This window comes from Tachysurus vachellii, chromosome 6 (genome assembly GCF_030014155.1).
Source record: "Tachysurus vachellii isolate PV-2020 chromosome 6, HZAU_Pvac_v1, whole genome shotgun sequence".
Lineage (NCBI taxonomy): Eukaryota > Metazoa > Chordata > Actinopteri > Siluriformes > Bagridae > Tachysurus > Tachysurus vachellii.
In genome coordinates, this window is record NC_083465.1 from 13,170,931 (window position 1) to 13,192,525 (window position 21,595).

Here is a 21,595-nt window from a genome sequence, read left to right on the forward strand (position 1 = left end):
GAAACCATTATGGCGATACATTCTCTTTCTTTTTTTTTTTTTTTTTTTTGCTTTGCCTTGACACAAATCTCCTGGTTGAAAACGACACTGCGTTTTGAACGGATTGAAATATTTAGCATGTGGACGCTTTAGCTCAAAGAGACATTTATTATAGCCTGTTGCAAATCCTTTTCTCTTCTGCATTGATTTTTCCTTCCCACATGCTCCACTGGCCTCAAAACTATATATTAATGGAAGTGGTAGAAAATGAGCTGTCTCGCACGTGTTGGTGTCTCTGCATTGCTGATGTGTGTTGCAAAGCAGGAAGGTCATTTTGCGAGCTGTAGTTATGAGGACAGCGTAATTGGGAATGCTTTTTATTGGATTTCTTGAGAGTGAGTGTTCTAAATAAAGGGTTTTAAACAAGTATGTGCAGAAAACAAGGGAATTGGAAAAGGCTACTCAGGATCCCTCCCTAGAGTCAGTGCTAAGAAGAGGTACTTCGAAAGCCTTGTGTTGTGGGTTTGTTTTTTTTTTTTGTTTGTTGTTGTTTTTTTTTTTTGGTGGGGGGGGGGGGTGGGGGTGGAAATTGGGCATGCAGGAATGCTATAATGTGATAATTCTATTAGGAGACTCATATGTCATGGAATGTGATGGCGTGAAACCACATCGAGTGACTGGGCATCTTTTGGAAAAATACATGTGGTTATGTGTAGGCTGCTTTTTCGGCATCTTCTGAAGTACCACAAATGTTGTTAAAGTATTGCGTTTAACTAGCCATATCTGTCAAAACACTTTGACAACAATTTGGCAACCTGTACAAACCCTTTTCTGCAGGCATCAGTTGGTCAGGATTCAGGCCTGTGAATGTTTCACTGACATCTGCATCTTAAACACATTTTACAGAGGATGAAGTAACTGCTCCCACTCCCTTAACAAAATAATGTTTGGTAGGTACATAAAAGTGCAATGTCTCTGAAATGTCAACTAGGTTGTGCTTGGATGAAGTGTTTGACTTGATATTCATGTCGGGGTACAAGGTTTCTCCCACATCCTCCTCATGGGTAATGAAAAGCAGACCGGAGCAGCTGGAGCCAGGACTGAGGTCCCATCAGTGCTTGTCACACAGACTGCACTCTGGGTAATCCACACTGGCAGAGCCAGGAAAGTTATGAAGTGGATCTCCTCTGTGCATTTTTCATATTAATCTGCCTCTCAGCAGAGGAGTTCATATCACAACAACAGCGCAACAGAACCAGGCAGCGACAGACCACCTGAAAATGCCTCACAGAGCACAACTGATGTTTTTTTGCTTCTTTATTTTGTGCATGTGAAGGGCAAATTATTTTCTTTTCTCGTTCCTCCTCTCTCTCTCTCTCTCTCTCTCTCTCTCTCTCGTTGTAATCTCTCATGTATGGCTGGTAAAGGCTCGTGCCATATTCATCTCCTTGTGTTAGAATTATGAGTTCCCTGAAGTGTTTAAACATAATAAACAGGGGGCTATAGAGCTCAGTGCCACTGTGCCTTCAGTGTGTTTGCTGAATCATTTTATGGGATAAATCTTTCCTCGGAGACGGCTATAAAATATCATTCACGCTGGAAAGTGCAACTCAACTAAATAAATTGCTCGGAAACGGAAGTTTATTACCACTTTTCTCAGACAGATGTACCTATATTTGTGAAGCTGATAGTAGCATGTGGCATATCTCTGCTTGGTGTTGAGATTATGCACGAGCAGAATATGAGATAAAGTGCCTTATTTTTACTGCATGATGAACTGTCACCAACTCGTGTCAAACTGATGCTAATTTAAACAGCAGAATAGTCTGTTCACTTAGGTTGTTTTCACACTTTTCACAGGTTTTTTTTTTTCCCCCCTCATAACTGTGCTCACTTGCCCTGAGATTTCAGTACATTTGATGGAGTATGAAAGCAGTTTTAGAGCACAGGAGTGGTCCAGAGATTTAATCCCTGTACCTTTACGTCTGGTAACGGGGAAAAGGTTATAATGATTAATATCAAATATTAATATTAATAACTGGAATATTCAATCAAGGCTATAGAGTTTTTCAGTCTAGGCTAGCTATGTGTCCCATATTATCACTATTATATATGATTATGATCCAAACACAATAAAATGCAATGCAATTACATAGGAATGAAGCAATTTTACTGTAATTCTCACATCTTTGTTGTGTGAAAGACACACATCTTGTTTTGCGTGCATGGCATAAAATCTTATGCTAGAATGGCTCATCCTTTGAAGGTATTTCTATGTATTGTGGCTGCAAAAGTGTTTAAATGTATTCACTGATTGTTGCTACCAAGGGTAATGAGTATTAATACAAAAACCTGTGTACTTGTGTTTATTAAAAACCTTTGTACAAATGTGACATGGAATTGTGATCTCTGAAAGACAAGCTCAGGCTATAGAGTCCCTCCTCCAAACAACTAGTCTTAGATGCGGACTTGAGTATTCGGGCCAAATGTGAACTACTCATATTGTGTATGTCTGCACCGATACAGGATGCTCTTTGCATTTTTAAACAACATGCTACAGGGTTTACGGTTGTGGGAAACGTTAGCTACAGAAAGTCTCAAGGCTTCAGAGTTGAGTACAGAGTAACCTCCGCACTCCGTCCCACTTACACATATGCATGCTATCTACAGGCCTGAGAAACATCCTGCTCACCATACTGTTGTTTCTCCTGCTGCAAAGCCAGCTGGACCAGAGCAGCGACTCCTCCACGTGTCGTGTCAAAGAGAGCTGAGGACAGGCTGGGCTTTTCCTCATCTGTCCTAGGGGACCGAGTTCGGCACAGATCTGGCGTTTGGAAGCTGTTGAAACTGCTCTGGCAGCTGGAGTTCTGGAGGTCACAGCAAGGGCATTGTTCATAAAAAAAAAAAAAAAGAACAAAAAAACACTCACAATTAAAGGCAATGGCTCACAGTGTTCACATAAATCAGATAACATTGCACATCATAAACAGACCGTAAAACTTTAAAGCACAGATAATTGTTAGTAATAGCTCACCAATTGATTTATGGGCTAGTAGAAAACAGAAAGATATGAGCGGTTGACCTCAGTGTCACGTCACTCTTATTACACAAGTGGCATATTATAGGATTCTGTTTGAAAACAAGCAGATGTTTTGGCGGAATTCGGTTCGAGCAGTCATGATGATGTTTTACATTTGTATGGCTTCATGGAATGTGAGTGAGAACAGTTTGGAGTTTGTATTCTCATGTGTCACTTGCATTTGTGCAGCTTTTTGAGATGAGATATAAGAAAAAGCTGCTTTTAATAAAAACGTTAGCAGGCTAAAGAATCAAGTCTTTAATAAGAACTTTATTAACAACCGTGGATTTATTACAAACAGTAACAAAGTGATCATGTACATAGATGTGTTGTTTTGTAAATAATAACATTGCTAGATTAGCTACATTTAGAACACTGTCTCAACTATGATGTAAATGTTTTTTTTTTTGTTTTGTTGTTTTTTTTTGTTAATGAAATACAGCCTGTTTTCCACATTTTTCCCTTGTCAGTTGTGAAAGATGAGCCAACTTTTAACTTAGGCATACACTGATCCAAAGATGCAAATCCTTTAAGAGCATTTAGCCTTCATTCCCTGTCTGGGTCTTATCTGTGGACAGGCTGAGTTATGCTAACGCTAAGTGAGTTGGTGTTTCACTTCAGATACAATACTCACTCAGTGATGTTTTTGCAATTACAGAGGCACAGACAAGCACGTCCCACAGCGCCAGTTCTCATAGTTTAATTACAGTTTAACTTTTCAGTTTTCCTCAGATGATTGTAAGATGCTGCCAGCTTAATTAAACACAGATGGCTTATTCTAAAAGGCTTCAGTGTGCATGTGCACCACATTGCTCGCCACCGTGCCAGAGCCAGAGTTTAGATGGAGCCAGATCATTAGGCAAATTTAAAGTAATCCTCTCTCTGATTGTATCACATAACGCTAATTGTGTCATCATGATTTATATACACATGCAAATGGGCTTGGTCGCTTCTGTTACTGTTGTAACACTTAATTTAGGTTTCATTAGGGTGAGGGGATGCTGATAGAGATTTATCTCCCACTCAGTCAGTTCAAGGATAAGCATATCTCTGACCTCGGAGACAGATGTGCATTGACAAGAGAATAACCAGCTTTACATGCCATGTTTTTGTAACAGTTATTGTCTGAGTGAGTAATTAGAGCAATTTCTGAATACTGTATGCGTCCAAATTGCAAATATTAGGAAAAACCCTATAGGTAAATGTATGTGGATTTAAATATTCAAGTCAGTTTTTCAGTTGTCTTTTTTTTTTTTTTTTTACTGAATTTTCAACTCAGCGTCATCTAATGATCAACACTAAGAATACACAGGGTGAAGAGAACGTGACTGTGACAGAGATGAAGGACTTTTTTTCCCCCAAGGGGTCTAGGAGCTTTTCCCACTCAGTGTCAGGCTCCTGTGGGGGCGAGCAGTCTGAGACCTCCGGGGGTGCTGGAGCCAGCAAGGCAGCAGGGAATCCATTACCCGAGCTAGGCATACCCAAACAAGATCGGTTCTTTCACTGCTCTCTGCTACTGAGACGAGAAATAACTTTACACGCCCATTAAAGAAGGGTGGAGCAAGGCCTAATAAAAGCAAGTCAATACATTTCACCTATTTCTAAGAAGGGAAAAAAAGGATTAAAAGCTCCTTATAGCTCTTGCTGCATATAAAACGAGTGGACTGAAAAAATGAGTGTATGTGACCTGTTTCCTCACAGCAATAGTTGTTGTCTTGCAGAGTTTCACAAGGACTCCAAAAGAAGGTTGTGTCATTCATGTGAATGCTTACACAAGGCTTCTTTGTGGTTTTTATAGCTTGTCAGAAACATCAGGCCGAGTAAGAAGAAAGGAAAAAAAAAGCTATATTGTTTCCAGCACTTGGATTCCTTTCGTTCTGACATCTGCCACTCTGTAAAGATGATAAATTCTTGCCTCATTAGCCAGCGGTGTGGGATTACAGCCTGACAACACATTAATCACTCGCCTCTGTGGCAAGACACACTCGCAATAGGCATTGTTAACAAAACTTTTCTAATATGTCACTCTCCTCACTGACAGCCTGTAATGAATCATTCTGATTGACAGCCCTGATAGATTACACTATTTATGCTGTGTGTAATGAAAGATAGCGTTTCCACCTACTGTCATTCCTGAGATGATGATAGCCCACCTCTGAAATGAACATACATACATACAAAGGGAGAAAAGAGAAAAGAGAAGCGGCAAATCAGACAGGCATTGACACGGCTTTGTGAAGAACACGGTGTTGTGCTTCATGGTAGGTGGTGGTGTTTTTTTGTTTTTTTTTGGTGTGCTCGGCATTTAATCTGTATTCTGATCTGAGCTCCTGTTATGGGCAACTTGAGTTGAAACAAGTTTTTGATTGGTACCATGAGTATAATGCATGATTTATGATAAATACACTTTGCTCATCAACCCTTATTTTGTGTATTCAACATTTCAACTGCATATTGGTAATACTTTACGATCCCTTCTACCACCCGTACCCCACCCCCTCAACACACAAACACACACAGCCCAAGCTCTTGCTGAAGGTTTGTGTAGAAGAGATGTCAACCAAAAGAAGGAGGAATTTGAAAAGAGAAATAGTCCATCATGCAACTGACAGCTAGTGAATTCTGTGCTTTTCTTGTGAGACAGCAAGCTGTCAGGAAATTAGTTAACTGGAGCATATTGTGGAGAGGCAGGTAATTTAGCCTCATTGATGGCATCACATAATGGCCTGCAGGAGTCGGCTTCCTGACCTGCCACTGCTTTGTGTATAATGCAGAATTTAGTGGCATGCTCAATGCATCCTGTCAGCTGCAGGATTGGATTCTCAGCCCACTGTAGCTCAGCTTGCAACATATTGGTCAATTATTTCTGAGGCTGTCAACCCTGGGAGACACTGTTATTTAGTGTGTGTTAACTTTGCATCATTAAGACACCACGCGACAGGTAGAGGCCCGCGTCAGCATTATTTATTTTGATTCGACGGAGAATTGTTTGACCTCCTGTTATGTATTATGTAAATATTACAAACCAAGCTTCGTAGGTTGGAATTCTTTTAACTGTTGATTTAAGTGTAATTCACTGATTTACTTAGGCCATTTATTTTTTTTCTTGTTTGTTTGACCAAGTGGCATCACATATCTGAACCTTTCTCGACCCGTCACCTCAGATTTGCTTGGCCCGTATATACCTGAGCATTACAGATAGTTGAAATGAGTGTGGACACTTTGAGTGTCTCGTCTACAGCGAGCGTAATCTTCTCGTTACAGGATCGCGTTAGTCAATTAATATTTCACCATTTATGGGACAAGGAATCGAACAAACTGTTTAGCAGTGTGACAGTGTTGACTTTTATTTGCAATGAGTTCATTGGCTATTAAAAGATGCAGCAGTAAATAAACAAGCTGCTGGTGTCTGCAGAGAGTGAGGAACTCTTGCAGGCACAGAGCCTCAGACAGCACAGACGGAAGAACTCCAGCTTCTTATTGGTGGATATTTTTTGCAGTGCAGCGAGCTTATGGATGTCAGGTCAGACAGTGATTAATGAGAAACTAAAGTAAGTGTGTGTTACAGGGGCATTATTACCATTTGACAATAGCTGTAATAGCATCCTTCCACGTCTGTTTTGCTTCCTGTCCTTTTTTTTGTGCAGAGTCGAACAGATGTATTTTGTATGTATGAGAGGGCTAGCGGAGGGTCGGACCTGCCCGAACAGGTAGAAGTGACACTTCAGACGGTGTACGCCCAGAGGTGGTGCCTTCACATGAGTTCAACATTTCTGCACCTGAGAAAACAGGCAGGGCCTCAGGAGATTAACTGGACCACAGCACTGCATTAAATCTTAATGTCCTGCCTGTCTATAGCCTGATCAAAAGATCATACACACGCATACAATCTTCCTGAAAATTTCCACTAGCATTCTGTCATTTTACTTCCTAGTATCAATGGCTTTCAACGTAATATCTAATGTAGGCATTCTGCATTCCTAATTCACACTGGACTTAATTCCATTCTCTTTATTCAGCATCTGAAATGAGAGAGCTATGAAGCCATCACAACACAGTCCTCCTGCTGGCTGTGGGGTCAACTGCAGGTCAGCTAGGTCAAGTGACACTCGTAGTGCATTCATTCCTCACAAAGGACAGAATCTCTGCTGCATTGCTGATTAACTAAAATAATGGCCACCGCTGTGTGTTGGCTCATTCTGCTTGAGGCTGTGTATGGAGCCCTCTGTATGGAGAATACTACTTACCTACGTCTTTGTGTGTGTGTGTGTTGCCGCTCCTGGGCATCAGTAAGCAGGAAGGTTTTATCTTGTACGGTGATGGAATAGACTTCATCTTGTTTTATAATTAACTACAAACCACATAGGTGCTGATGCCGGTCATGACCTCTGACATTCTCAGCTAGCTATTAATATCCAGTATATGACCTTCGGGAAACTGGCACTGGGCAGGAAGCTGACAGATTCATTGCTCCTCTGCACTGAATAAGGTTGTCACATATTTAAGTGCTTGAAATGGGTCCAAGGCGCCATAAACCTCCGACATTTTAATTCGGCCTGGACTGCGAGGCAGATTTTAGTCATATAAATGTTAGCTCTTGAATAATACAGGCATGGCTAATAGCTAGGATTAAGGCATTACTAGGACTAATTCAGCTACGGTAGTATTCAGACATTAAGCAGGAATGAGCTTCATGCCATCCTAAAAAATTAATTCTGACTGATGTAAAGTCCCGAGGTAAAGTCACGGAAGCTGAAAGAGAATATGCAGACACTGTTTTTTCTTGTTTTTTCTAGTGATAGCCCAGGTTGCCTTTGTATCCGCTGTGTTGTTATCTGATGCTGGTGTTGCTTTTGCTTCAAATGCAGCCAAGCTTTTGTCTTGAGCCGGATTTTGCTTTGTCAGTGTGGGATGTGTAGGGTGTTGCATTTGATCAATGACCTCAGGACACTGGGCTGAAGCTTGGAGAGAGCAGGGCTACTGCTCTTTTGACAGATGAGAGGATGAGAGGTAGCGTGTTCTCTCTGAAGCAGGTGTTAACAGGGTAACATGCTTTTGCCCAGACAGGACCTGACTCCAGATCAGGTGCTGTAGGTCGGCCTCTGAAATTAGCAACACTGACCTGATGGTTTCTTTTTCTCTCCTGCTGAATAAAAAGCAGTCACAAGTGCAGGCATGAATTATGACATGGAACAAAACATTATTCACTAGGTTTTGAATTGATATTGGCATGCACATGCAGTATGTTATATGTAACCTGTTATACAATAAACATTGCCACCTTGTGTTTGTCTAGCAGCTGGCAGCATCAATCAACAAGCTTGTATAAGGTAATGTGATAAGTGGCGCATCTTTCTTTCATCACACCTCAACCCAAAAGCACAGGGGATCTGGCCCTTTTCTCCCCGTAAAGCTATCCGAGGCCGGTGCATCAGATAGCTTTACCATATCCTGTCATAACTCATCGGATTTCCAGACATCTGAGAGCCTTTGTCATCCTCCTTCCAGACAGCTCTCCAGCTCGCTCTTTGTTTGGGCACTGAAAGATAATGTGTCCTCTCTGTGGATTTATTTTGTTGATTCTTAGAGCTTTTGTTCAAGTTTGCTGTGCTATCATCTCACCAGATAAAAGCTGTGATGAAAAGGATTTATAACATCTAAATAACAAGTTCTGGTACAGACTCTGATCATGAAAAATAACTTCACTGCTTTCATCAGGATTGAGTCTTTTTTTGTGTGTGTGTCTTGAATGTCATGGCTGGTTGACATCTGTCTTGTGTGTGGGGTTGGCTGGAGCTGTCTGCATGTCAGATAGTTGAGAGGCTGTTTGTTTCCAGGCCGGCTCTCGTACCGGACGCCTCTGTGGCATTGCGGGCCGCTGCTAGGCTTTGTGCTCATCATGCCTGACACGACAGGCCTCCTTCTCTTTGGTGTTAAGAATGATTGCTTTCTGTGGCCCTGTGGGGGACCCAGTCAAAATGGCGTCTGGCTTTTTTTTATCTTCTCTTTCTTGAACTGCACAGTGAGATGGTGAATCAATATTGTTCTGATATGAACTGGATGTACTAGATTGTTTATATATATATATATATATATATATATATATATATATATATATATATATATATATATATATATATATCAATGTGGCCTGATTTTATTTTAATATAAAGATCAGAAGGTTGTTTAAGCTTCTTAAACAGCAGCTTGGAGAATAGTTCTGGTTATACAACAAATCATAGGTTTTCATTACATTGCAGTCGTTCTGTTATGTAAGTTTTTTCTGTAATAACAAGTTAGACATTTATACAAACAGATTTTTTTTCATTGATACCGTGAAGCCACGTTTTTAAACAGAATTTCAGGTGTCAGATGGAGCAGTCAGAACTATACACTGAGCAGCCAGTAAACATTAAAACCACTTTATTTTGAGTAAGCCATACTTGTGCTACTTAAACATGTCTGATCTGTCGAGGCATAGACTCCTCATGACTTCTGAAAGTGTGCTGGGTTATCACCAGTTCCTTTAAGACCTCTTAAGTAATAAATCAGACTTTTTTTTTTCCTGCACATCCCACAGATGCTTGCGTGGATTGAGATCTGTGGAATTGAGTCAAAGTAAACACCGTGAACTCTTTGTCATGTTCCTCACACCATTGCTGAACAATTTTTTTGCAGTGTGACAGGGCACATTATCTGCTGAAAGACACCACTGCCATTAGGGAATACTGTTGCCATGAAGAGGTGTACTTTGTCTGCAACAATGTTTAAGTAGGTGGTATGAGTCAAAGTGACATCCACAGTAATTCTCAGCCGATCATTTCCAGAAATTTCACAGTGTCTCTGCCAGCGTTTCTTCTTCCCATCGTGCATCTTGGTGTCATCTCATTTCAGGTAAGCAACTCATACACATTCTGCCAGTCTGACACATGATGTAGAAGAAAACCTGATTCATCAGTCCAGGCCACCTTCTTTCTTTGCTCCATGATTCAGTTCTGATGCTCATATGCCCTTTGTAGCCACTTTTGGTGGTGGACAGGGGTCAGCATGGGTACTGTGTGTTCTGACTGCTTTATATCAGAGCCAGCAGGAAGTTTCGCACTAATTTGTGCTACATTAGTTCAGCTGTGGTATCGGACCAGACAGGCTATCCTTTATTCCCCACTCATATCAGTGAGCATGACCCTGATGTCAGTTCAGTGGTTGTCCTTCCTTGGACCACTTGTTGTACAGTAGGTACCAACCCCCGTATACTGAGAACACTCCTCAAGATCAGCTGTTTTGGAAATGTACTGACCCACTCATCTAGCCAACACAAATCCTTGTCAAAATCACTCAGATCTTTAAGCTTGCCCTGCTTTTAACACATCAACTCTGAGAAATAACTGTTCACTTGCTGCCCTTATATCCCCCCCCTTGTCAGGTGCTATTTTAAAAAGATAATCAATGTTATTCACTTTATCTGTCTGGTTTTAATGTCAGGGCTGTTCATTGTAAAGCTGTTCCTTTAAGTTATCCAACACTGGAAATACTTCAAGGCAAAAGTAACATGTAAAGAAACTACGGTTTAGTTATATAGGTGGTGTAGCTAAAGTGATGTTCATTATAAACTGATAAAAATAATGATGGCATTTCTTAATAAATAAAAATTGGTGATCAAGTACTGCAATATATGAGGACTAAAACACTTTAGAATGTCCTTAAAGGTTTTAACTCATGCACTGCTTATGAATGTGTTATAAAAGTCCTATTGAGGAACCCATGTCTCTTTATAGTGTATTTATGATGGTAATATTATAAATACACTATGGCAGCTGGGTAGTTTTTAAAATATATGGTTTGTGTTGTTGTACACTTCAGTACATGTCAGCGAAGGATACTAAGTGTTAGGATGTCATCGGTAGTGCTACATAAGCTGAAAGCATCTGATTCTCTGTCTTTCAGTGAGAGATAAAGCAGTGGTTTCATATCCTAACTCGAAATTAATGTGCTTTTTTACAGCCTGCTGGGAGCCGCAATCATACGTGCCACTATAGCATCATATCTAAGCTCTAAAGACACGACTGTTCCTTTTAATGGCCCTTTTGTCTTACAATTGAGCATTATAATGCACGCTTCTCGTCTCACGGCTCACCCATTATTCACAATGATGTTGAATCATCAGAATACATGCTTCATTGTCAGCTCATAGCCGGAAGCACCTGCTTTTAATCTTTTAGGATTTTTACCCACTATCTGGTAGATCACTCATTGTACAGCAAATTACTCTGCTTGTTTTTCTTTATCAGAAACAGTGATGGCACTGTTCATTTGTCTTTGGAGCACCTGTTTGCTGCTGTTTTGCCTCTCGAACCCACTCATCCTGTTTGGTGTGAAACATCTTGGCAGATGTAGCGCTCACTTTTATGTGTGATGATACTTCAGCGCTGACGAAGGCTCCAAATGTACTTCTCCCTTATCTGCTTTGTGTTTTATGTTATTGACTAATCTGAATATGTATGTAATATTAATAGAGAAAAAAAAATGATTGCTGATATTACTTTAATCCCAAGCGGATGCTTTTGGAAGCATTTCCCTGATTCGCTGAAAGTATTGTTTGCATATTTTAAAAATAGGTAAGTTAAGACAAAAATAAATACATTAAACAAAACAAATGAAAAATGAAGATGAAGAATGGACAGTGTCTTCTCCAGACACTTCCCTTGTTTCCTCTGACCTCCCAAAAACATACTGGAAGGTGAATTGGCTGTGCTCAGTTGCTCCAAGATGTGAATAACCGTGTGAATAAGTGTGCATTCCCATCAGCATTCCCATGCAGGATGTGTTTCCACTGTTCCTGGGATATCCACTCAACGCTGTAGATGAAAAAGAAATACAAAATCTTAATACTGATTCCTTGAAGTTAGTGAGCTCCATGAACTCAAACACACCACATGGCTGTTTATGTTTATGTTTATGTTTATGTAATGCATCCATCGTCTACATCATGTCCTCTTGTCTTTAACATGACAGATGCTCTTTTGACATCGCATATGACTTTAACAAACATTATCCTCAAATAAATAAAGCTCTTTAATTATACCTTTAATCCTTTGTTATCCTTAAAATAAATAAATGTCAGTCATTGACCAAGATCTGTTTACAATAAACCTTTATATCTATGAACCATCACATGCAAATCGCATTATTTTATCTGGGAACCTCACGCTGGTACAAATATTTGATGCTTGGTCCTCTTTGTACGTTATTTAAACAAATTAAAAAAAATATTTTCTTTCTTTTTCTTTTTCTTTTCTTTATTTCTTTGCTTCCTTTTTTCACATGCATGTGAATGTGTTGATTAATCAGCATTCTGATGGTCATGATATCCCGTTGTTGTTGTTTATGGTTGTTCTCTTGACATTCTCTCACTGCTTTTGTTTGCTCTCTGTGTCATCACACTAACCAGCACCAAGTGATGCTGCTAATGAATAAACCACCTGCATTGCTCTTGTTGCTCCTGCCTGTGTCTACAGGGATCTGCTGGAACAGACATGTTGTAGGCACCCGTGTTGTTGTTATTGTTGTTATGTAGTGTTGTGTCACTCCCTCTCAGCCCATGTCAATAGTCATGTCTGCAGGCCTGCGCTGCATGCGGTGTGACCTCAGTGCATTTCAGAAGTACATGTCACAACTCTGCTACTGTGCTCTGGGCATACACTCTGATCCTTCACTCAGACACACAGCCGGAGAGGCCACACTGAATCCCCTCAGAGAGAGAGTGAGAGAGAGAGAGAGAGAGAGAGAGAAAGAGAGAAAGAGAGAGGGGGATAAGAGCGGGATGAAATAAGGCAGCTCATGTGCTGTGCAAACATCTGTGTTTTACCTGTCATTCCCCTTGAGAGCTGTCTCATTACTTTTATCTCTGCTCTCAGCATTCAGCATGAAACTTGATCCCGTCCTTCCTCCTGCTGTACATGCATACCATTTTGTCAAACAAGCTCGACATTCTTCAGAGGATGAGATGAGGAGCTTTTGTTAAACAAGGCACTCTGCGATGCAGTGGGCTGCACTTTGAAGCAGGGTGGAATATTTGGCACAGATAGCAGAGGCGTGCGGTTGAAGCCTGCCGTAGGTGTGAACGTTCTCTGTGGCTCGTGTCCTCTGCGCCGCTTGTTTACATGCTCATTAGCAAAATTTGGTTTTCATCAGGATCTCGTCCAGGAATATCATGTCGTTCTGGCACGCAGGTCCCTGACCACGGTCTGTACGCCGCTTTACAGTTCCACCGCAACAGACATGAGAGATAAATACAAAAATCTTTTTATGTCTGCTCCGTCTTTGAAGAAGTAGTGGGTGGTCTGCCTCCGGCCTTTATGGAGGGCTGCTTCCTAATTTTGACTGCCAGCGTCGAATTGTGTCTGAGCAAAACCATTGCCCTGAAGCTGCGATACCTAATCTAAGTGCATACATTGCTCAAGTCCACAAAAACTGTTGTCCATGTTGTTCTGCTTTTAAAGAGGTTGTTAAATACGGATCAAGCTATTGAGGGCACTTTTGCCCTTCTCCCTGTCACTCTCTCTCCATCTCTCTCCATCCCCCCTTACTATAAGAATGGGCTGTTCCTTCAGGGTCCACATCACTTACCTGCTGACATACAGGACATGATTGATGAGTGGCCTCGGGCACTGAGTCGACTTTGTCAGCTGCTCATAATTTATACATCTTATCTCTGTCAGGGAAAAAAATCAGTGTGGCGTATGAAAATGAAAACATGGGTCTTGTTTAGGCTTCCAGTAGCAGGGAAAAAACCTGATGGCTATCTGCTCATGGTTGGAATAGTCGTGACCCTGATTTCCTCTGGCTCTCCTCTGCCTGACTCTGCTGTCCACAACGGACAGGCTCCAGATGTCATGCTGAAAGTTAGGGATTCTTAAACAAAGTGGAGTTTTATACAATATCATTCTTCTTATCGGTGGCGTGATTGATTTTTCCAAAGCTGTCAGCATGTTTCAGCAGAGAATTTCAAAGACTTCCAGAATTGGATGAACAGTGAAGTAGCTAATTATTCGCAGAATATTATTGCAGCTGATTTAAAGTACGACTTGATTAATTTGGCTGGGGTAAGTATATAAGAGCATGTGTTCAAGGTTAATATTAGACAAGAAAGTCTAACTAGGACTAATGTTCATCATGATGAATGAGCTCAAGTTTTTCATTTCCATTTTGAGCTGAACATCTATCATACGTGTCAGGTCAGTCATGTGTAGCTACGCTTCTTTATCTGTGATGTCAGATAAGGGAATGTGTGAAGAGGAAGATATGACATTATGATTTAACTAATCTAAAAACCTGCAGTGTGTATTTTAATAAAGAGCGGGACGAGTTCCTTCCCCCCAACGATTTTTTTTAAACTCTGATAACTCTGTTAATTATAACAAATTATTAGCGAGACTTTATTGGTAGTTCATTAGCAGTTGCTCTATAAGTAAGCATTAAATGCGTGTGTGCTTTTACACTTAGAAAAAAAGGCACTTATCTAAAACGGAGTCGTCTACAAGCTTAATTAATAGCTGAAAACTGTGAAAATGTTACCAATACCCACGTGATAAATTTGAATATTAGGAATTTTTCAAAGCACAAAGGATGAACAATAGTATAAAGAGGGTGGAACCTTCACTATAGCACTAAAACAATTAATAGATATAAGGAAATCAGGTCACTACTGATCCATGATATGTTCTTAAGATTTACATACACAGCAAAAAAAAACAAAAAGTATATTATCTAAGTAAGCATACAAAATGAATGAGCTATGATTGCTTGGTTTGATTTTTTTTTTTCCCTATAAACTCAGATGATTTATCTCACTACAGCTCCTGCCCATTTTCTTGGAGCTCATTTTGAAAAGCGAGTGTAAAGCACATACGTCTCTTTCTGTTGTGCGTACTATATTGTGCTCTTCACTATTAAACCCCAGTGTATTTTTAAGGAACAACCATGTTTAGTTAGCACAGCCCAGAAAACAAAACCTCTCTGATTCCATAACCCTTTCCTGCTATTGATTTGTACTCACAGATAAAAAGAGCTATGCTAAAATCATGCATTTTTCATTGCACCATCAATGGTTCAGTTGCAGCCTTTTGCAATTGGCACTAAGGATTGCTTAAAGCTATAGTTATGAATGCTGTCTGGTTTTGCTCTATTGATTGGATGGTTTTGTATCTTGGATATTGGAGACGCCAGTCCCCTGACAGCGTTTTGCTTTCCTTTGATCAGAATGTTGGCTTTGAGCGATGGTTAAGAATGAAGTAAATGAGGCTCTTCGTGTAGTGAGGAGATACTTTATTGTGTCTTCTACTGAACATCATAACTACATCAGAGTATCTTTTCCTGTTGGTAAGAGAAACACTTTTATAAACTGAGGTTCCTGCTTGTGTTCAGCATTAATAGTTAATACATGAATGCAAAAAAAAAGCACATTATTAAATATCTATGTGAAATATACCTATATTATAGAACTTGGGCTAATCAGAGATGGATTTCTTTTCTTTTCTTACTTTTTTCTTATTTAAAAATGGACCAATGTATGTATGATCATGACGATATATTCTTTTTGTTCATTTTTATTTGTCAACTTAGACATACTTTGTTATATTTAAATAGAGTGTGATCTTCAATGGCATCCAGGATTTTGTGAACATGTTCATCTTCACTTTGATTCCCATCTTCCTGCATTACCCACAATGCCATTTTTGACTGCTTACTGATAGTGGTGTCAGTGTGATTTATCCCTTGTATTATCACTTTAGTGACTCAATCCGTCCGGCTCTCTCAACTCGTCATCTGTTCATTCTGCTCAAACCGATCAGATTCCAAAATGTCAACCTTCATGAAGATCTCAGCATCAGATTCATCATGCTTGTCATCCTATAGACATATCACACTATTCTATATTGGATTTCTAATTATGGTGAATGAAAATTGAAGCATATTGCCAAAGGTGACTATTATAACTGTTTGAGAGTGCAGCATTTTATTCCTTTTATTTAAACGCCACTGTAACATCAGTAACGGTGTCCTCTACTTCTATCAGAAAACAAAGCTGCAGCATTAACTAAAGCTGCAGCATTAACTAACAATTTAGTTTTACTAAATGACCAATATTTCACTGAATGAAATCTGTAACACCGAAATCTGATGATGTAACACTTCAGAGTTGAGGGTATCAGACTGATAATACTGATAATACTGAGAACACATCTTGGTGGAGAACCACATGGAACATGTGTATGTTTAAGTCAAAAATGTAACATTCTCTCAAGCTTTTTTCCGTAAATCCTGTTTCACTGTGTGGTTAAAGTTGCAAGGTTTGGGAATTTCCATTGTTTCATGTGTACCTATACTGTATGTGTACCTGGATGTGTACCTATATGTGTACCTGGATGTGTACCTGGATGTGTACCTGGATGTGTACCTATATGTGTACCTGGATGTGTACCTATATGTGAACCTGGATGTGTACCTATATGTGAACCTATATGTGTACCTGGATGTGTACCTGGATGTGTACCTATATGTGTACCTGGATGTGTACCTATATGTGTACCTGGATGTGTACCTATATGTGTACCTGGATGTGTACCTATATGTGTACCTGGATGTGTACCTATATGTGTACCTGGATGTGTACCTATATGTGAACCTGGATGTGTACCTATATGTGAACCTATATGTGTACCTGGATGTGTACCTATATGTGTACCTGGATGTGTACCTATATGTGAACCTATATGTGTACCTACAGTATATGTGTACCTATATGTGTACCTGGATGTCTACCTATATGTGTACCTGCATGTGTACCTATATGTGTACCTGGATGTGTACCTATATGTGTACCTGGATGTGTACCTGGATGTGTACCTACAGTATATGTGTACCTATATGTGTACCTGGATGTGTACCTACAGTATATGAGTACCTATATGTGTACCTGGATGTGTACCTACAGTATATGTGTACCTATATGTGTACCTATACGTGTACCTATATGTGTACCTACAGTATGTGAGTACCTGGATGTGTACCTACAGTATATGTGTACCTATATGTGTACCTATATGTGTACCTACAGTATATGTGTACCTATATGTGTACCTGGATGTGTACCTACAGTATATGTGTACCTGGATGTGTACCTACAGTATATGTGTACCTATATGTGTACCTGGATGTGTACCTACAGTATATGTGTACCTATATGTGTACCTGGATGTGTACCTACAGTATATGTGTACCTATATGTGTACCTATATGTGTACCTATATGTGTACCTACAGTATATGTGTACCTATATGTGTACCTACAGTATATGTGTACCTATATGTGTACCTGGATGTGTACCTACAGTATATGTGTACCTACAGTATATGTGTACCTATATGTGTACCTATATGTGTACCTGGATGTGTACCTACAGTATATGTGTACCTGGAAACATCATTTTTAGCTGTCTGGTCTGTACTATACCCAAAAACTATTCTAAAAACTGTTCACCTTTGAAACTATTAAAAGGTCCCCACAGGAAATAATTCCAGAAGTGATGTTGTGGTGATGGTGGTTGCTGTTGCTGTCAGGTGTTAAATAACACTTTGGACCAAGGACAGCCAAATGACAGAGTCCTCTCTGGGAGAATCTAAAAAGAGGAAAAATATAGTGCAGAGCAGCAGGAAGGACTCCTCAAAGAGGTGACCATCAGCACAATGCCAAAATGTTTGGCAGCACACTGCTGCCATGGTATAATTGGAGCGAAAACATATATGGGTGCAAATAACCCCCTGTCAGTGGCATTAAAAGGAATACAGTTGATGGCTGAAAGAGGGAAAGAGACAGAGAGAGAGAGCAGGGGAAAAGTGGAGGCTAAGTAAAAGGCAGATGAAATGGAAACATGGTGGTTGTGGGTTGGAGAGAGAGAGAGAGAGAGAGAGAGAGAGAGAGAGAGAGAGAGAGAGAGAGAGAGAATGGGGGACACATGAAAATATTTCAGATAATTCTTAGCAGGTTGGCCATGTCGGGAAACCACAGATGTTTGGTTGCTTTGTCGTTCAGTAGCACTGTGACTGTTTTGTGACATGTTTTGAATGTATGCGAGTTACAATAGAGAAAAGATAACATTAAAGATGACATCGGCTATGAAAGTGGACGACGTGTGCGCTTATTGCCCACACACAGCATTACCGATCAAAGCATTCCCTATCATTATCACCAGATAGCCCCTGTCTTCATCTTTCAGTCACCAAGAAACAGGCTCGAAAGGAATGCAGGATGACACCAGCATGATGGAAATGCTGCAGCTGTACCGCAACAGATGGATTAAAAACCGAACATCACGCTTTTGCTATACTAGTGTTTTGAATAATTTTTCTCACAGTGTCTTAAGGTTACATTTCGAGGAGAATAAACATTGTTTACTTGTTTTGTTAGGGAAAGAAAAACACACATAGCTCATTTGAAGCGCTGGATGATGTGAGTGTGGTGCTCCCAGGCCGAGGGAGGGCTCCCTGTTGCGCCATTTACCACTGCCTCAGCCTCTGTTTGTTTAGCTGCAAAAGCACTCTAAAAGGCAGGATTTGGCATGCCCCTGCGAGGAGAAACTTTTGGCTCTGATGATGCCCAGGGGGTGTGGGGCCAGGGGGTTGGTGGGGGTGCTGGGTATTATCTGGCTCTCACTCAGTTTCTCACACATCTCTGTGCGGTGTTACTGACAAACACACTGCTTATGCTGTGTACATTTAAACACTAGCCCTGACCTCCTCCTCTCAGCTGAACGTGTCAGAATGGTAACGCTTGCATAGCGATGGGGGTTAAATAAAGTTTTCATAAGCTGTCAGTTAGAGTTTATTTATTCATTTAAGAAACATTTTGCTACTTTTCCTCAATTATAATCCTGAACAGAGCTTGTCTTGTTTTTCAAGGCAGCTGGGAGGACGGTCATTGTCTGAGCTGAGATTGCTGCTTTAGCTCACTGGTCGCCCTCATTAATCATCCCTTCTGACTATTTATAACGTCAGAGCCACCGCGCCGTTGGCTTTTATCATGGTGGCAACCAGTTTGGTGGCGGGAGGAAGCCTAATTATTAACTGTTAAAATGACAGTCGTTGCTGTTCCGTCAGGCAGCAGACTGACAGGCAGACTGAGAGAAAGGCCGCGAAACAGCACTGAGCCACCTGACCCATTTTTCCTCCCCCTCTCAGGATCCCAGCAAACCACGTCCTGTTATTGTGTTCCTCCTCAGTCTACTGTCTCGCAAGCAGACATGCTGCTGTGCTCTAAGGTAGATGATAGATGGCGTTATGTTTCATTTAAGCCTGATGGCATTAGGCGTTGGTATCTCGGTTTGTTGTTGACAGGTAAAAGTAAGAACGAGTTGGTTCAGATATGTAAATGGAACATGCCTCAAAATAGACGCATACGTGCTCGTAATTAGCACTTGATCTGTCTGACAGTAGTAATTTTACACTAGACATTCTCAGATTGTATTGTCGCCTCTCGAGCTGCCAATGGTGTCAAAATAAATTCACAACATCATTTAGGAAACAGCCTTCCTGTCAATCAGACTTCAGTTTGACTTATCAAACTCTGACATACTTTGCGTCTCAGGTTAATCTAATGTTTCAGAAGTAAGGTGTGGATTATTGGGGCGTCCTGATAACCTTGAGACGGAAACTGGACTGCTGCGGGGAGGACTGCTGGGAAACATGAGCAGAATCTCCCCTGTGCAGAATGACAGACTTTGTTATTTGTCTTCTGACACCATGGCAGACAGCTATCAGAAAGAAAGAGAACTCACTGTGAGCTGGGACGAAAAAAAAATGAGAGTCAGACTTTTTCCCCCCTCCCTCTTCCCTAAGCTTGAGATCCCCAAATAATGAAAGGGATCAAGTTTCTGTCACTGTCACAGTACAAACATAAACTTTTCTGGCACCTAATAAATAGGCAGCGTGGCATTGTTTTCAGAGCCAGACAGGTGTGTCTGGTACACTAGTGATGGCTTCTATTATTCTGCAGGGGAAGCGTGTTTGCTTTCTTGTCATATATTGTCACACATCTCTCTCGTGAGAGGAGGGCGGCTTGAAAGATGGCCAACAGTAATTACACACATGCCTCCCATCTCTGCCTTGTGTTTTGTTCATCTTTTGCTAGCAGCCAAACTGTTAGCTCACACCCTTATGGCAAGCGCTCAAAAGCACAGTGATCACATGTTCGCTCGTTAAGCAGCACATTGATTGCAGGCTTGTTAGCTGCCTCAGCGGTGAGGAGGAGGAGTGGAGAAGCCGAAGGCACCGGTTACTCATCACCACGGCATAGTTAAAAGCCCTGATCCTGGTGCAGGCGATGACATTATTTGCACCTGAATAGCAGGTACATCAACATCTCCTTGTAAGCGTCTGAAAAGAGGGACAGTGGAGCGCTTTGTTCTCTGCACAGCCCACTTGGGGCTTTGACAGCCTGCTGATAGATATTATCATTCTTAATGTCAGTAAATAGTGCCATGGTAAAGATCTGCTTCCTTTCAGTACCACAGGCCTCATTTATCTCTCGCTAGCTCTGGCGCATCTCAAAAAAAGCTAGTCAGAAGTGAGCGACGATTTCAGAATGAGGGAATTTGTGATTAGTACCATGCTTGAGTCTTTTAGAAATTGTTGGGACAGCGTTTGATGTTCCGGTTTTTACATGAATGTAAACAGTGTGCTTGTGTACAGAGTACAGCTCATATCGGGGCTAATTGGTTAAGTATTTCTTTTTCATAATAACAAAAGTTCTCTTTCACATTTTGTTCCATTTAATCTTAAGCTCTGTGTTTGATTTGTGAAATAATCAACAAGTCTGGAAACACACAGCTACCATTCACAACCGTTTCAATTGATTTGATTTGATTTGATTGCCTGTATAGTCCAGACGTTGTACATTGAAGATGTGATCATTTCCTGTGCACTCTTTTTTAATCAATTAATTAATCCTTCTCCATAAACAGTGCCTTGTACATAGTTGAACTTTTAACCATTTTGTAGTGCTACAACCGAAGTGAAACGGTCTTTATTGTGACTGTGTGTGGAAAAATTGGGGAGAAAATAATATAACAAACATTGAAAATTGGGATTGCATAAGTATTCACCTGGATCGAATTGCAATAAATTAGTTCTGGAAGTCACATTATTGCTTGAATATGTCCACCTCTGTACAATTAAAGTGTCATGTGATCGCAATATAAATATGGCTGCTTTTGAAAGGCTCCAGAGTTTGATAGGAAACATGCCTAAACAATCGGCCTAATAAAATCAAGAAGTCACTGCACAACATTCTAGAAAATATCCACCTAGAGTTATCCACCAAAATTCACCCACCATATAAGCTGGCATTAAAAAGAGAAGCACCTTTGCTACCACCACCATGCTTCACTTATACGAGGCATGACATCTCTCAAGGCAAACGCGTTTTTTATTATCTAAACATAGTTATTAATCTACAGTGACTTTAAATCATTTCTTATTTTTT

General features: G+C 40.5%; 1 protein-coding gene across 3 annotated transcripts in view; it reads left to right on the plus strand.

The window, feature by feature from the left end:
* Nucleotides 1-21,595, plus strand: part of lrmda (leucine rich melanocyte differentiation associated) — a 250,089-nt gene that overhangs the window by 175,858 nt on the left and 52,636 nt on the right. Inside the window, exons 6-7 of one of the 3 annotated variants that reach the window (XM_060872356.1) lie at nt 9,886-9,952; nt 11,347-11,520. The exons of 1 other annotated variant lie outside the window; for it this stretch is intronic. In XM_060872356.1, coding sequence (XP_060728339.1) covers nt 9,886-9,952; nt 11,347-11,471 — 192 coding nt within the window. In that variant the 3' untranslated portion in view covers nt 11,472-11,520. Of the gene's footprint in view, nt 1-9,885; nt 9,953-11,059; nt 11,521-21,595 lie in introns of those variants that run through there. One more of the 3 variants, XM_060872358.1, reaches the window with a different exon arrangement.